This window comes from Haliaeetus albicilla, chromosome Z, assembly GCF_947461875.1.
Source record: "Haliaeetus albicilla chromosome Z, bHalAlb1.1, whole genome shotgun sequence".
NCBI lineage: Eukaryota > Metazoa > Chordata > Aves > Accipitriformes > Accipitridae > Haliaeetus > Haliaeetus albicilla.
Window position 1 is genome coordinate 27,385,141 of NC_091516.1, and position 15,941 is coordinate 27,401,081.

Sequence of the window (15,941 nt, forward strand, 5' to 3'; positions counted from 1 at the left end):
ATTTTGTCAGCTAACTCAATGTTATGTTATCAATAAGATTGCAGACAATGAAGCAGAACTAAGCTAGGAAGCATTGAAAGCACAGCTTCATGAAACACAGTGATGAAAGGCCTTTACTTAGAAGTACCAAAGAATAAGAATAAATATTTCATTTTCAGTCACAGCAGTCTGATCTTGATCACAGGGCATGAGCAACTGTGTCTTGTTGTTGTTATTCATTTTGGCTATTAATGATCATCACTGCATATACAGGTGCATTCTGAGAACACTTTTATTGTTGAAAATCAATACAGCATACAGATCTAACAGAAAGTTCCTCAGAATAATTTCAGCTGGTGAATTCCTTACTGTGTCGTTCTCCCATTCATGATGTAAAGCAATCCCACAGAATGAAATACTAAGCTTGCTAATAATGAGAAAGCCTTTAATACCCACAGAAAATTTTCACTCCTAACAGAACAAGGAATCCTTATTAAGATCTGTGTACATAGCATAAAATTCCCTCTACATTTCAGGGAACCAGACTGCATCAAAACCAGTTTACAACTCCAATTTATTCCAACACCCCTTGAAAAAATCAGATGGATCACCAAGCCACAAAACATCTTTAAAATCAGTTTCTTCACTTCTATAAACAATATTCCTTTTCATAAGGAATATACTTTTTTTTTTGTTGTTATGAAATATTAACAAACAGTGAGCTAAAACCTCTATGCAAATCAGTGTCTCATGACAGATCAATCCCAGCTTCTAGAAAAAGTTTACCTTAAAAACATGGACACTTTAGACCACTGGGGCCCATGCTTAACTGCAGTAAGACTACTGACAATCTTATGTTTCTGGGCTAAAAACATATGCAGTTTAAAAATTAATCATGTTAGTAGAAGATTTTAGATTAATAGACAGTTTGAATTACTGTACTTTTTCCACGTCTGAAGTCCATAGATTAGAAATCTTATCTGAGAAAGATGAAACAACTTACACTGCACTTAGCTGTACTTTCTGTAACATAAAATGCAAGACTCGCTGCACCCCGGATGCAGACATGTCTTGGGATCCAGTCTTAACTCATTTGTCCTCTCCTCTAGTAATAATAAATTTCCAGCCTGTCAGCTGGAAAAGGCCCTCCCTTGTAGTTGTTGCAATACACTTATCTCTTGACTTCGTTATCAGTGCTTAGTGTTTACATGCAGAACAGCCATGCTGGTGCCCACTAAGGTCTGATTGATCTAATATCTTCTCTCCAGCTGATAGCAGATGCTTATGGAAGCAGTACAGAGTCAAGTCAAGTATAAAGTGAACTTTCCCTTGCTTTACCCATCCAGGTCTTGGCAATTGTTAAAGACTGCTGGAGCTGGAAATTGCATCTGGATCATTGTGTTTTATGGGGATACATAGTATATACTGTAAGCCTTTTTCAGTAAGTTCCACAATTTAGTTACATGGAGGTTGTTTTGTGATGTCACAGACTGGTTTTTATACTGAGATACGGTTAAAGTTTTTCCACTGTACAAAACGGACCTCTATTTTACAGAAGGCCCCCAATGGAATTATATTTATTTTTTAGAAAAGAGTCGGTTGACTAATTTTGTTGTTATTAATCTTGTGAGTCTTAAAAATAATTATCAAGGCCCAAATTCTGGACAAGGACATAAAATCAGACATAAAAATAAAGCTATCTCATTGGAAAAAGTAACATCAGCTTGTGCATGGGCTCGTAGCTATCCTGTGTTTCCACAAGACCTATCAGACTAAGGACCTTTTCCGACATGGACTCCATAGACGTCAATGCAAGTATACAATGATAAATTCCCAGAGTAGATTATACAGCACATAATCTTATGCAATAATAAGAGTCTCTGTGCTATAACACAATCCTGCAGAGTACTTGGGGGAGATTATTGCATAACTGTCTTACCTCTAATCCTCAAATACGTTTTTCTGCACAGGAGAGATTTCTTCACCACTTTGATTTTTTAAATTTATTTTTAGTCTTTCAGAATGTGATAAAACTTATTAGCTAAAAATGGTACTGTAATAGGAGTTAAATTTTCTTCATAACAACAGGCAGAATATTGGTTTTCTTTTACCTTTTTAATACTTTCTCAAAGACTTTAGAGGTGATCATCCAGTTTTTGGAAAGATCCTAGTTTTCCCATGTAAAATCTGAAATCTTTGGGTAAGCATATCTGACCTGCAGAAGACAAGCTGTATGCAGTGTTTAGATATAACTGACTCTCACACACTTTGTAGGAAGCTATGTTTTCAGTGAACTGTGCTTCTAAGAAAAAGGAAAAGATGTTAGGGACACACTTTCAGGCTTTTAAGAAAATAATCAACTGAATACAAAAGGTTTTTCATTCTTCTAATAAATATCTTCCAATAAAAATCCCTAAGTTTAGTAACCTATTGACACAGATAACACATTTGTACAATGCCTTCAAATGCAAAAAGATATATGCAACGTTTTCTTCTGAAGCCTCCCATCCTGCAAAAACTGAAGCTCATGGGTAACTTCTATGCACATGAAGATTTAGAATAAACACAGCAGGGTTCTGCACTTGCAGGAGTGTGTTTGGGTTTAGGATGACTCTTCTGTCCCTCAGCATCCTTCATCATATCACAATGTGCTTGAGGCTCCTTATCTGTAGTTGGCAGAGCCCCTGGGCAATCCTGGCTGCGCTCCTGGGAAGCGTGGGTTTCCAGGTGGATAGCCCATCATTCCATACCCCCTGGGCCCCGGTGGCCTTGTCACAGCTATGGATGGGGGAGGAAGATTTCCTCCTCTGCTCTGGGGGGGATAGTGGCCGTTTGGGGCAGGGCCTGGATGCTGGAGTGCCTGAGAGGAGCTGGCTTCAGGTGGCTGGCCTGTCTTCTTCGCCTCATTGCCACCCTGTCCTTTCTTGTTGTCTGAAATGTGTTTGGAGAACAGAATTAAAAAATGAACATGCAAACCAGAAATCCCCTGAGAGGAAAATCCTGCAGCCACCTGTCCACTCCAGAGTGTGCTGGAAAGTCTGGTGCCTCCCCTGCTAGCAGCCTGAAGTCTGGGTTTATGGACCTTCACGATCTTTGCACCGGTATTTTCTCTCCAGTCCTTTCTTGAAGGTCCGAGTGTAGGAAAGTGGAGGCTTTTCCCAAGTAGCTAGCACTTAGATATCATCTATAAATGATGGTAAAGGTAGCTGTTTCAGAGTTAAGTGGGCAGGTTTTGATGCTGAAGATGTGCCTTGCACGTGGTTCTTCCAAAGACAGTCATCTCTACTCTTGTGTTTCTCTGCTAGGTGTGAGCTTATACTGGCTGTATGACATGCATGCATGATGGGGAAAGTCTAGCAGTGTCCAGGGGAAAGGAAACAGCCTGCAAAATCCTTCAGGACAGACTGAAACCTGCCTGACCAAGCTAGGCTTTCTGATAAGGGTTGCTACCAGTCTGCGTTCTCACTATACCTTCTCCCAGTGAATCTGGCACAGAGGACAAACATTGTCCTGAGCAGTCTTGGATCAACAAAATATAATAGGAGGGTGCAAGATTTGGTTTGTGATAGGTAAGAGGGATCACTGATGTTCAGACCAGGCTTTAAGTGTTTTTTTTATGGGACTGGGACCTTGCGATTCATTATAGCTGTATTACAGGGTTTTTTATTTTGGTGTTGCCTGGTATGGAATAATGTTACAGTATTTCTTAAATGAGCTGAAGAAAGAAAAATGGACTGGAGATTAGGCTAATACTTGTGATTCAGTATTGTGAATCTCTTTCAGGAGATTATGGCAAAGGAAACAGTCAAGATAGTGAGGAACACTATGGTCTGGCATATATTAATTCCTCATCCTGAGGAGTTCAAAACAGTCTTTACCTTGGTTTGGAGTGGGTTCATCTTGCTTGCCTCCTTTTTGCTTTGGCTGCGGTGGTTCTGTCTCAAATGGATTTTCCTCCTGTTCATTTGATTTTTGTGCCTTTTGTTTATTTCTTCTTTTATTTTCTTCTGCTTGCTAATGTGGGGGGAGAGAGAAGGCATCTTTCAGTGACCTGAACAACTTCTTTGATATTTAGTAAAACTGAAAACCAGTAATTCTTTATTTCTTACACTTTGTAGCTTCTTTTTAAGTTCCAAGTTAGCTTCCTTGTAGGATTTGGATGTCGCGTTGAGATAATAAATACTCAAGCTAAATTTAAAGAAAAATAATTTATTGTTATGTAATGATTTAAATATAAAGACTCTTACAGCTTTCCTATAGCAACAACTACAGTTGTGCTAATATAAAGTCTGTATATTTTCCTCATTTATCGTGCCTAATCAGCAGTAGTATTTTGACAGCAAACAATGTGCTTCCTTACAGTATGAAGACGACACTGTTATTTCAGGGTCAAAAAAAGCTGAAAGAAATTATTCTGTCTTTTAATACTCTACATGCAATCTTACAGTAGTTAAGGAAGATGTTCCAGAAAGCTATGACTCACTATGAAGTGTGTTCTAAAGAATAACTTACAAAAGTTAATTAACTTGTATGACATACCTTAAAAATGAGTAAATCATATTTATAAAAGCTTTTGAACTAATACAATAGGCAAATTCAAGTACTGCCAAGAAAACAGCCAAAAGCATAAGTTTTCATTTTTGTATTAAATTATGACCTACACCTTCTACTGAATAAAAACATAACTGTATAATGCAATTTTCATTTTTCAGTGTATTGTATTACTTCTTTGATAACTCTATGAAATTAATATTTTTCACCATGCTGACTTAATTAGAGAAATTCTGATATGAAGTCTTTTACTGATGTAAGCAGTAAATAATTAATCTGCATATGCTATTTTCTCTGTTTTGCCTGATTTTGCCTTGTATTTTCCTTCTTTTTTTTTTTCTTTTCTTTATTTATTTTCAGTATCTCTGCCTTGGACCATTCCAAGAAGAGAATAGTGCTCAAAAAATATCTGTAGGAGCTGATCATGTATTTCAGAGGACAGCCTGGATTCTTTGTTTTTCTAGCCAAGAGTTAAAATAGAATTTCACGTTAAGTGAACCTTGGAAAAAATTCATCTCAGAATTTCATTTTGCTCATGTAAAATCTTTCTGCAGTTTGTATTGTATTCTGTAATCTTCTCTATATTTATTGGCAGTTCTACAATGGAGGGTTAAATCCCAGCTCATCTCTACATAGAATTAACTTTTAGTTCAGCAGTATGCTAAATAATCCGATATACGTATACAGCAGTTTAAAATGCCTTTATAAAGCAGGACTCAATACAGTCTCTGAGAAAGACTATTCTGGGGTCATTATTCTTTACCAGGTACTGACTTACAAAAAATCTCTACTAGCCCTATGTCATAAAGTCTCCAACACCCTGTCTCACACTTCTGTCCCAGCACCATAGAGTACTTGGTTTATCAAGGAAAGGCCAAGGCACTGAAGATCACTCACTGAAAGTTACTGACAAATAACTCTGCTTCTTGGTGGTCATGTTTCTATTAAACTTGCTAAGGATTTATGATACGTTGTTCTGCCTACTGGACAAGCTGATAAAAGTCACAGTATTTCAGATCCCCTATAGGCTTTTGCCTTTTAATAGCTTTGCCGTTATTGTGGCAACAACAACTTTTTTGAAAAGCAATAACAAGACCAAAAAGAAAGCCATTGAACAAAAAAGAGATATTACCCCTTGTTCAAAGGCATATTAATCATCATGAAATAAAAGGCTTGTGAATTGTTTAGGTCCCTCACCATAGGGCAATCAGGACTGTATTTAATTAAATATTCACACAATGAAGATTCAGAGTGAAAGAAACTTAACAGACCTTAGATTAAGCAAACTTTGAGTTAATATTGTATACGTACACCATCAGCAATATAAAAGGTAGGATGAGTCCAGGGTTAGAGGCATAACCAAATACCTTCCCGAACCAGGAAGGGAAGTCATGCTCCAGAGTTTCTGATATGACTTCAAACATTCTAGTCTTCCCACTATTAAACAGAAAAGTTGACAATATATCACACACAAATATTATGACATTGTCAATGCAGTAGTATGAATATATGTTAATCACATCACATCAAACCTGGGAATAAGTCAATGAACTATATGTTTACATTATTTAAAACTTGACAGTTTGAAAGGAATATTATTTAAAAGAGCATTTATGTATTTTAAGGGGGGAAATGGACACCAATATTTTTATCGTATGCTAATAGATTTTGCCTGCAGTTACCACCAAGATTACTCCTCAAAGAATCAGTGTACCGTGTTGTGAACTTCATGCCACCAACCAAAGAGTGAAGTGCAATTTGTGCTCTATGAATTCCTGGTGAAAAATTCAAATCCCACCTTTTTATGGTTGATAAGCAAAAACTGCTCTGCTTGCAATTAGTTTCCATCCAGGAGTGTTCAGCCTAATTCTCCTCTCTCTGCCATATACCAATGCTATAGAAGCCAGTGGCTGTGGTTTAGGAGAATTTTGTTATTGTTACAGCAATCTAATAACCTTCATGCATAATTGTTCCATGGCCAGTTTATCTAGAAAGTATTTTCTCCCTAGACCATTAACATTAAGTTTTTCTTGCAGAAGCATTTTAATGGATGTTCCAAAAGTCGCTTCCTGTTTATTTTGCTTTTGGCTGCACATCACAATATAGAGTTTGAAGTTTTTTACCTGAACAATACCAGCAAAATAGGTCTTTATATGTATTGATACTAATTGGTAGTTTTAATTGGTTGAAGGAATTGTCACAAAATTGCCACCTGATATTCCAGTCATTGAGGTCTCCTGTCACCTCTTTTCAGTTCTTGTAAAGCATTTCTGACAACCTTCCTGGTAATCTAAAAAGGCTGTGGGGAGAATTCTTCAGACCAATTCTTTTTCTCCACTTCCCCTACCCACCCATGGTAGATGAGAAATTCCACTCTGTGCTCTCCTTATCTTTTCCCCAGCACACACAAAGCTTATTCTGTTGCAACTTTGCTAATTCTGTCCCAGCTTCCCTACTCCGGGCAAGTCTCTGTTGATTTGTGTTTGTTGCCTTTAATGACAGATAAAAAAAAAAAAAAAAAAAAAAAAAGAAGGAAAAATAACCCCCAACAAATCAGAAGTTTCATAATAGATGAGACAGTGAGTTACCAACAGGAAAGTGGGGTTTGGTTTGTTGGGGTTTTTTTTTTTAATATAAAGCCATGCACTACCAGTATTTATCTACTGGCTGTTCAATAGTAATATTACCTATACTCAGCTTGAAAGAACCTTCATTAGTTTCAAATCCTCCCCTATTAAAAGTTACATTGAATATTTCACACTTTTTATGAAGAACAGAGTATCTCTGCATTTGACAGAGAAAAAGTTGCAGGCACTATTATCTTTCTCATTTTCAACAGTAATCCTGCCATTTCAGTAATATTCAATTAGTAACTGCAGCTACTCAGATCTGACTCCAGATGTCTCCCTCTGTACTTTGTTTGCTATGACTCAAAAAAACCCTTTACTTTGCATCACTTGCTTTGTTATCATGCTTCCATAAATTAAAGCAATTTTCTGTCTCATCAGAAATTTTGGCATGACATGCAATTCTCCCTCTTAGGTGACTGCGACTATTGCAGGTGGCTGGAAACTATCTCCCAGATATTTTGCCTTTGGCCAAAGCTAATGTGGCAAGACTTCTGCTCCTTTACAAAGTGCACTGGGGATTATGCAGATATCATTTTACTCACAACAGTAATGTATTATTCAAACCTTTTATTGGAATCAGGATGTCTTTTTTACTATTCTCCTACTCTTTCTTTGCTAATACTTTGTTCAAAACCAAAGACAAAAGTCTTTAAAAATTTTTAATTTCATATATTGAGTGTTGTTGTGTATTCATTATAGTTGATGTCATGCTACCTGCCAAGTAAAGATGATAGAAATGGCCCTGGACTTTCCAGGTAGTGTGCACAGAAGGAGAAGATGTGGCAACATCTAAGCTAGCTTGAATGTAAGGCACATGTTTCCACAGGCAAGGCAGGCCTAAGTTTTTAGAAGGGGCTAATGAATGTTGAGGTCTTGAAGACTGAAGAAACAGAATCATCATCACAGTGGTAATACAGATGCATGGAATACTGTGTCAGCTGGAGAGAGTCACAGCAGTCAAAGACTACACCACCATATATTTAGCACACCACCATACGTTCTGATATGCCCTTCCTACAAGGCATGTGCAGACATTTCTTGAAAGTCATGGCTCTCAAGCCAGCAGACCAGAGATGCATAACAGGTCACTGGTCTACTTCTTAAGAATAATTTCTGGCTTAATTACAGCAGTAATGACATTTTTTTACATTACAACTAACTAAAAGAAAATATATTCTACTCTACACTTCAGATAAATCTTTCCAAAGAATTACTCAATTTTCTAGGATTCCAGCTTCAGGAATTATCCATAATTAAACACTTAGCCTATCAGGTGCTAACACTGTTTTTCATTACTGCATCATTCACTGTGATGTGATGATGCAGTACATTACACCAACAACAAAGGATGGATGTAAAATGCAAAAAACCTGAAAGGACCACAGTCAAAAGATGGTGGGATGGAAACAATGGTGTACACAGCAGGCAGTGTAGAGAGAAAGAGGATGAAAAGCAGCATGGCCATGTAGAAGTTATTGGATCTGGAAGCTTTGAAGACCCTCTCTTGGGGGACGTTGCAGCACATCACTGCCCAGCACTGCAAGTACATCGAAGTGTGGAGGCGGAACACATTGATTGCTGGGAGACATGGAGCATAAAAAGATCCCATCCTAGAAAAGAAGCAACAAAAAAAATAACCACTTTTTTGTAGCATTTCTGTCTTCCTAGATATGCCAGCCATTCCCTATGTCAATGTGCTTTGCAGTCATACACACTGTGCACTCAGAAATCAAGTTCATAAAACCATCTTTATACTTTTTTACTGGTCTTGTCTCTTCAGTCTTGCTTTAAGAAGAGTAGGACATGTACGGAGAGAAGCTACAAAGACCTCTTTGTCTGCAAATTAAATGATCATCTGATGAAATGTTATCCACTCTTACTTTGTCCCTTTAGTTCAGGTAGCGTCTCACTTGTGTTTTATAAACAAGGATAGTCCTAAAGCTAGGTATTACCAAAATAATCTAGTTTATTCTTTATTATTTTTCTTAAATACTAGCGCCATTTTAGGAAGGATATTTCTGCTTATTTGACAATTGTTTTACTTCTGTTATCGTGATTGTTTAGTGCTTCATTCCAACAAACTGTTTATTGATCCTGTTAAATATTGGTTTTTTCCTTATTATGTATGGTTGCATGGTTATGACACTGAAACAGTTGGGACCATTTTATTTTTATCACACCTTGTTTCTTGTGCCCTGCTGATTGAAGAGCAATTACTTTCATTTGCCTGGTCAAATGATCTAGAATGTAAGAGATCAGGAATCTACTTTTTCCTTAATCATTGTACAGGTGACAAAGGGCTGAGCTGCTTTGCCTCTGAGTGCCTCAGTTTCTCTGTTATATTAATATCTCTTCTGTCTCTTTTCATATATCTTCAGTGATAAGACGAAGGGTTTGCTAGTCTTACAGTCAAAGGGAGAGAGCACCTCATGCCTCTGTTCCTTACTCTCATGGAAATCAGTTGCTAAATACCCCTCAATTTCAACAAGTTCAGAATCTGGGTAACTTATGGCCATTATCATATTTCAGTATAACATTTATTATATGGTAAACAAATTCTTGCCAAAGCTTATTAATATAAAGAAGACTTGCAAATGATTTGCATCCCACTTGCTTTGTGAAAACAGAGAAGGAGAAGAGAGTTTTCCTAACCACGTGGTCTCTGTCTTGTACACAAAAATAAATGCACATATACATGCCTCTTGTATCCTTTCTAGCTATGTGATAGTGCCAGCTTACCAGCTGCACCTGAAACATTTTTTTAGTCTGTTTCAGATGAGCATGAACATGTGCACTAGAATTTGTAAAGCTCAGATGAAACAGAAACTGATTTATCCTATGTATTAATGATAAACATGGTTTTGGCAGTGTATGTTTATTATAAGTCAATCTACCCTTTTTTACTCATCTGATGTATTTGGTTCAGTTTAAATCATCAGACATTATTTTGAAAAACACTACACCTCTAGTGCCTTACTCAGCCCTGCAAATATCAATTAGCGTATAAATGTGGTCCCAACCCTCCAATAAGCAGTAAACCAAAGGATGCTGTATCTAAATAGCATCACAAAAGCACAAGTCACAGTTTCTGTGCCAGAATGTGCATATTGGGTCATGGCAGCTTATAAGTGCACAGAGTCTGTACATGTAATTAAGTATAAAAATGATAAGTAGGTATAGAAGTTTCGTTAGAGAATAATCAGGAATTGACTCCCTCACCCAGTCCTCAACACCTCTCAGGTAGAGAATGATTTCCAACCTATCTTCCAAAGTGTTAATTACAGCAGTAGAAAGTATGAGTGCCATCAGTTGTGTATAAAATTGCAAGGAGAGTTTATGTTTATGCTGCAGTCTCATCATTTTGATGAACAGCAGCCTTAGAAATGTTTCTCATCAGAAATTAGAATGCCAGTCCTAAGGCAGATAGCAAGATGTGAATTGGAAAGCTAAGCAGCTTTTCTAAGTTGCAGCACACAATATAGGTGCTCCACATGCCAGCAGCAGGTCTGAACTCCCTCCAGCCACACTCTTATGGCATGCCATCACTACAAAGCCATAGGTGGTGCCATGCTCAACCCCAGCATTATACCCTCCTTCTGAGCAAGCCCAGAGTGCTGCTGTTGGGGCCCTCGGTGCATCCCCCCAACAGGGTTTGGTTGCGGGGACTCTAAGATATTTACAGCCTCTTTCTTTGCCATATTTCTGCTGCATTTCTTTGACATGCACAGAGCACACAACCTTTGGCTTTACAGAAGTGAGGACGTTCACCAAGCAGAAAGTCGGATCAGCAAAGTCATATTAAAGGTGAAAAATTAGGCCTTAGCAACAATTTACTTTGAGAAGTCAACAGTGCTTGAGGAGGACAGTTCCTGAGGAAGACTGAGTGTCTTGCATGAGGGCTCTACACACTGGTATTCTTTACCTCTGGTGTAAAGTCCAAAAATGGGATGAAACAGACCTCTTCTCTAGAGCTAAGGGCTAACAGTGCAGCAGAAGCATTTTATGCACGTTCACATGCCTGCACAGATAAGTGTACATACTTTTGTTTTAAGGCCTTTTTTCACAGGATGTGTGGGGAAAGAGTGGTAAAGTATTTTGAAAGGCTGAAATTCAAAGCAAAACAGGACAGGACAGGTGCTTGCTCTAGCAAGCAGTCAGTCAAAAAAAGGTAAGTCATCTACACAGCTTTTTATTGGTTGGTCTTACCAGCTTATTGCAAAATCCTGATGCATCTGGTCTCATAATCTTAGCCCAGAACTAGTTTTGAAGTAGTCCCACTGATTGCAGCGTACCAGAGTTTGATATATATTGGATTACACTTCCATCAAACTAAAGCAATGGGACAGGATCAGAATTTCAGAAGACTCTTTCACAGATACAGCTAAATCCTGCAGTCCTGCAGATGCAACATGCTTTGCCACACCTACCAGATCATGCCTTGGTTAAAGATCAGTCCCAGCACATTTCCACTTATATCAAACTCAGAATATGATGGCTGAAAGAAATAATACAGATGCTTTCATTAAGTTTGCACAAAGGGTTTTAAGATGACTTACAGTAGGTTAAAACTGTTGCTTCCAACAGCAGCAGCATACTGGCATTGTGTTGTAAGGCCTTTTGTCACATCGTATCAGTGAATCATGAAACAAATTAATATGACTAAGGGCCAACAGGCAGACTTTAATACAGCTTGCTGTATTTTACTGAAAATCTTTCTGAGATTTGTTCTGAGGAAGGTGCTAATGGAGAATTAAAAATAGTTCTGGGTACTAGGTAACTTTTAAAATAAACAGTTAATAAATTTTCCATTGAAGTGGCTAGTGGTGGTCATCTAATGTGTCCTTTAATACAGTACCAGCCATAAGGCTGCTGTGATTTAATTTCTGTTTGAACTATAACACTGTCTTTCATATTTTAAGAGTTACTGTTGAAAGATTCTTTTTGAGCACTGATAGATATTGCCAATCTTTGTCTTCCCTGCTTAATATGAATATCTTATTTCTAATTTAATTGTGTTTGATTCTAATTTTTACTTCAAGATTGAGCCATGGTGTCTCATTATCACTTTGTCTGCTGAAGATAGCACTGTATCATACTTTTTTGTTTCCAGTACAGACACATACATAATGTAAACAAATAATTCTTTACTCTTATATTTCTGAACTATTCATCTGACTCTTTTATTCTGGTTTTCCAAATCTTTAATCATTTCCACATTTTCTCTTTTACCCTACTAATTAGTCTCTAATTCATGAACACTTCCATCTGCAAACACTGAATACAATGTATTTGAGCGTTGATTGAAATACACATATACATATTTGTTTGTGTGCATATGCACCAGAACAAAACTTTCTTGATAAGAAATTGTGGCTGTAAACTTTTGGATTACACCTAAATTTCTGATTCGTGCATATTATTCAAATAGTTTTGCATCATCACAAGATTTTGTTTAATCAGCTTTCTGATAAAAGAGAGTTTTGCTACACCATAGCCAGTGACTTGCACGATTCATCATAGTGGGTGGACAAAAAGATGATGAATAATGTGTGTCTTGCAGGTATTAATTACATAGATGACTGATAGATGGAGAAAGGAACATGAGATACAAAAATAACTATTCCTATATGGCTGAACCAAGACAAAGTTGTTCTATTAAAATCACCAATTAAAGTCACAATTTTGAATTGTACTATGTTATAATGTCGGAATATTTGGAGCCCCTACACTCTTTCTGTGTAGTTTTGTGTATATACGTAAATGTTTACAGCAAACTTCTATATTTATGTTGCATGTATTTATGAATCTGCTTCCATATGAGGAAAGATTAAATAGATTACTAGTATTCAACTTGGAAAGCAGTTGACTAAGGAGGGCTGTATAGAGGGATAGAATTTCATAAGTGACATAGAGAGATGAACAGGATCATATGGACTCAAATAATGTGTGACTGTTCTTCCTAACATAGGGGCTAGCATTAAGAAATAAAATAATTTGAATTTTAATTTTTAAACAAACAAAATGAAGTGTTTTTCCACACAACATGCAAGTTAACTTCTGGAATTCTTTGCCAAAGGACATTTTGGTTGTCAAAAATATTTAGGGTATTAAAAAAGTTTAAAAATTAATGGATGATAAGTATATCATGGCCACTAACCACAGAGACACAGGTACAGCTACTTCCTAGGGAAGATTTTAAGCTCAGATATTTCCAGAAATTCAGTGATTTCCAGTTTGCACATCCACTTCTGGCTGTTGTTTCAGGCAGCCTACTGGACCTGAGGACCATAATGGACCAGACCATTATAGCCTTCTTATATACTGCCAAATAAAAATGTCAATAATAAATTGGTTTTAGCATCCTCTACCAGCAGATGTGTTGTTGACAGTTTGAGAACAATAATTGATCATGGAAATAAGTGTACCCTCATTGCTGGATAAACATGCCACAGCTTCCATTAACAGTGTTGAAGCCCTTGTGTGTGGTCTGTGAGGTTCACTCTCACTGCTTATCACCTCTCTCTATGTTCTTTACTTTTTATATGGGTAAATGGCTAGAAAGAAGGATGGCATCTGTGCAGCTCTTTAGTCCAGACCCTTCATTAAAGCTCCTTCCTTTATAGGCTCTGTTCTATTGATTGAATTACTGTTTATATTCCATTAACATCCATACTGGTAACAAAAAACAAAGAGCAAAAATTAAGTCTGAAGTGTTAATGGATGAATGTATGCATCTTAACTTGACAGCTGGCACTCCCAGTTCAAGTCAAGCTGTCCTACAGTTCACTGTTCGGCTCCCAACACTGGGAGACTTGCAGGTATCTCACAAAAAAATACATCTAGCAGCCCCAGCCAGCTATTCTGGATACCCAGGGTCATTCAAACAGCACTAGACACCTGTGGTTGGTCAGGTCATGCAACAAAAAGTCCCTGCATAAGAGACAGCTGATTCAGAGTAAGTAGCAAGAGAGAAGAGGCTTCAGGAAGCCCAGATGGAAGCCGTATCATCTGTCCTGGTTTCAGCTGGGATAGAGTTAACTGTCTTCCTAGTAGCTGGTACAGTGCTATGTTTTGAGTTCAGTATGTGAAGAATGTTGATAACACTGATGTTTTCAGTTGTTGCCAAGCAGTGTTTAGACTATAGTCAAGGATTTTTCAGCTTCTCATGCCCAGCCAGGGCACCTGACCCAAACTGGCCAACAGTATATTCCATACCATGGGACATCCCATCTAGTTTAGGAACTGGGAAGTGGGGGGCAAGGATTTGCTGCTGGGGGACTGGCTGGGTATCGGTCGGCGGGTGGTGATCAATTGCCCTACGCATCATTTGTACATTACAATCCTTTTATTACTACTGTTGTCATTTTATTGGTGTTATCATTACCATTATTAGTTTCTTCTTTTCTGTTCTATTAAACCGTTCTTATCTCAACCCACGAGTTTTACTTCTTTTCCTGATTTTCTCCCCCATCCCACTGCGTGGTGCTTAGCTGCTGGCTGGGGTTAAACCACGACATCATCCTAGGTAAAAAGTCTATCCTACAGTCTTCAGAATTGGTTTCAGGCTTACATTCATTCAGGCTCTTTCATTGATCGTGGATATCCTGACAGGGAAAAGATCCAAGCTATCACTTCAACATCTTTGGAAAATACAATGTCTGAGCTATTTCCTGTCAGATGTAGCACTGGCTACAATGATTCATGTGTTCTCCACATCCAGCCTTAGCTATTGCGATGGCTGTGGAACATCTGAAAATGTGAGGAAGCTCCAGATGCCACTTAAGTATATGAAAATATATGGTTCCACTGTTGTGCTGGCTCTCTGCCCATGCTGTATTCAAGTTCCTGCATTTGATTTTGATATTGCAAGGGTTACAGCTTGTTTTTCCACAGCCTGGCCAGCTGGTAGTCTTTGTCTTCAGCCCTACACCAGTCCTGTTTGAGACACACCGTGGAATTGACAGGTAGAAACCTGAACCTTGCTATAAAGGCCAAAACTCCATAGGAGCCAGCCAGTAGCAATGAAATTGCTATACCAGAAAAGTGGTTTTCTATAGCAAACACCAAAACTTTCTCTTCTTCTGGAAAACTATCATTTCCTGAGAGGGTCTTTTTAGTAAAACAAGAAATTTGTACACATATGAAGGTAAAATTTTGAGGAAAGGAGGACAAAAGAATGGCAGAACAGCTACAATGGCTGTTTATGCAGGTGTACCCAAGATAGCTTTAAATGGCTTAGCTCTTTTCCATACCTCTCAGTAAGTATAAAAGAGGCTTCAGGAGCTTCACAAGCTTTGCCGGAATGCTGACTACTACTTAACAGGTGAAAAAGCAACATCAGACTTTACAGTGTAGGTATCTTAGCTGGCTAAGTTAAACTAGCTCAGACCTGTGTAAAAGAGTGAAAGACTCAACTCCCAAGTGAAGAGCTCTACACCCACTTAAGTTATGGGAATTACTAACTTTATTTCAGCTAAACTAATTCTAGCAAAAAATATATAAATAATAAGATTTCTAGAACAAGTTATTTCCTATTTTTCTCCACAAACACTGTGTGCTAGAAGACCCTGTCCAAAATCCTGTAGAAATCAATGAGATTGTATTCTGTGGAACAGGGAATGAGTCTTCAAATTGGAAATGTGTGAAAAATGTGTACCCAGTTTTCTTACACAATCAAATGAGAAAAAAACAAAACAAACATTTCCTAAAGTTACCAAAGTATGAAGAATAAGACACATATTAAGACATAAGGAAATTCTGAGAAAAACTAACACAATGTTG

General features: G+C 37.7%; 1 protein-coding gene across 1 annotated transcript in view; it reads right to left on the bottom strand.

Annotated features, from left to right (window-relative positions):
* Nucleotides 1-209: 209 nt before the first annotated feature.
* Nucleotides 210-15,941, bottom strand: part of TMC1 (transmembrane channel like 1) — a 72,673-nt gene continuing 56,941 nt past the window's right edge. The window contains exons 15-20 of the mRNA XM_069776075.1: nucleotides 11,588-11,655; nucleotides 8,531-8,770; nucleotides 5,842-5,967; nucleotides 4,089-4,167; nucleotides 3,858-3,993; nucleotides 210-2,910 (exon numbers count right to left, since the gene is read on the bottom strand). Of these exons, the coding sequence (XP_069632176.1) occupies nucleotides 2,642-2,910; nucleotides 3,858-3,993; nucleotides 4,089-4,167; nucleotides 5,842-5,967; nucleotides 8,531-8,770; nucleotides 11,588-11,655 (918 nt within the window). The 3' untranslated portion in view covers nucleotides 210-2,641. The remainder of the gene's footprint in view (nucleotides 2,911-3,857; nucleotides 3,994-4,088; nucleotides 4,168-5,841; nucleotides 5,968-8,530; nucleotides 8,771-11,587; nucleotides 11,656-15,941) is intronic.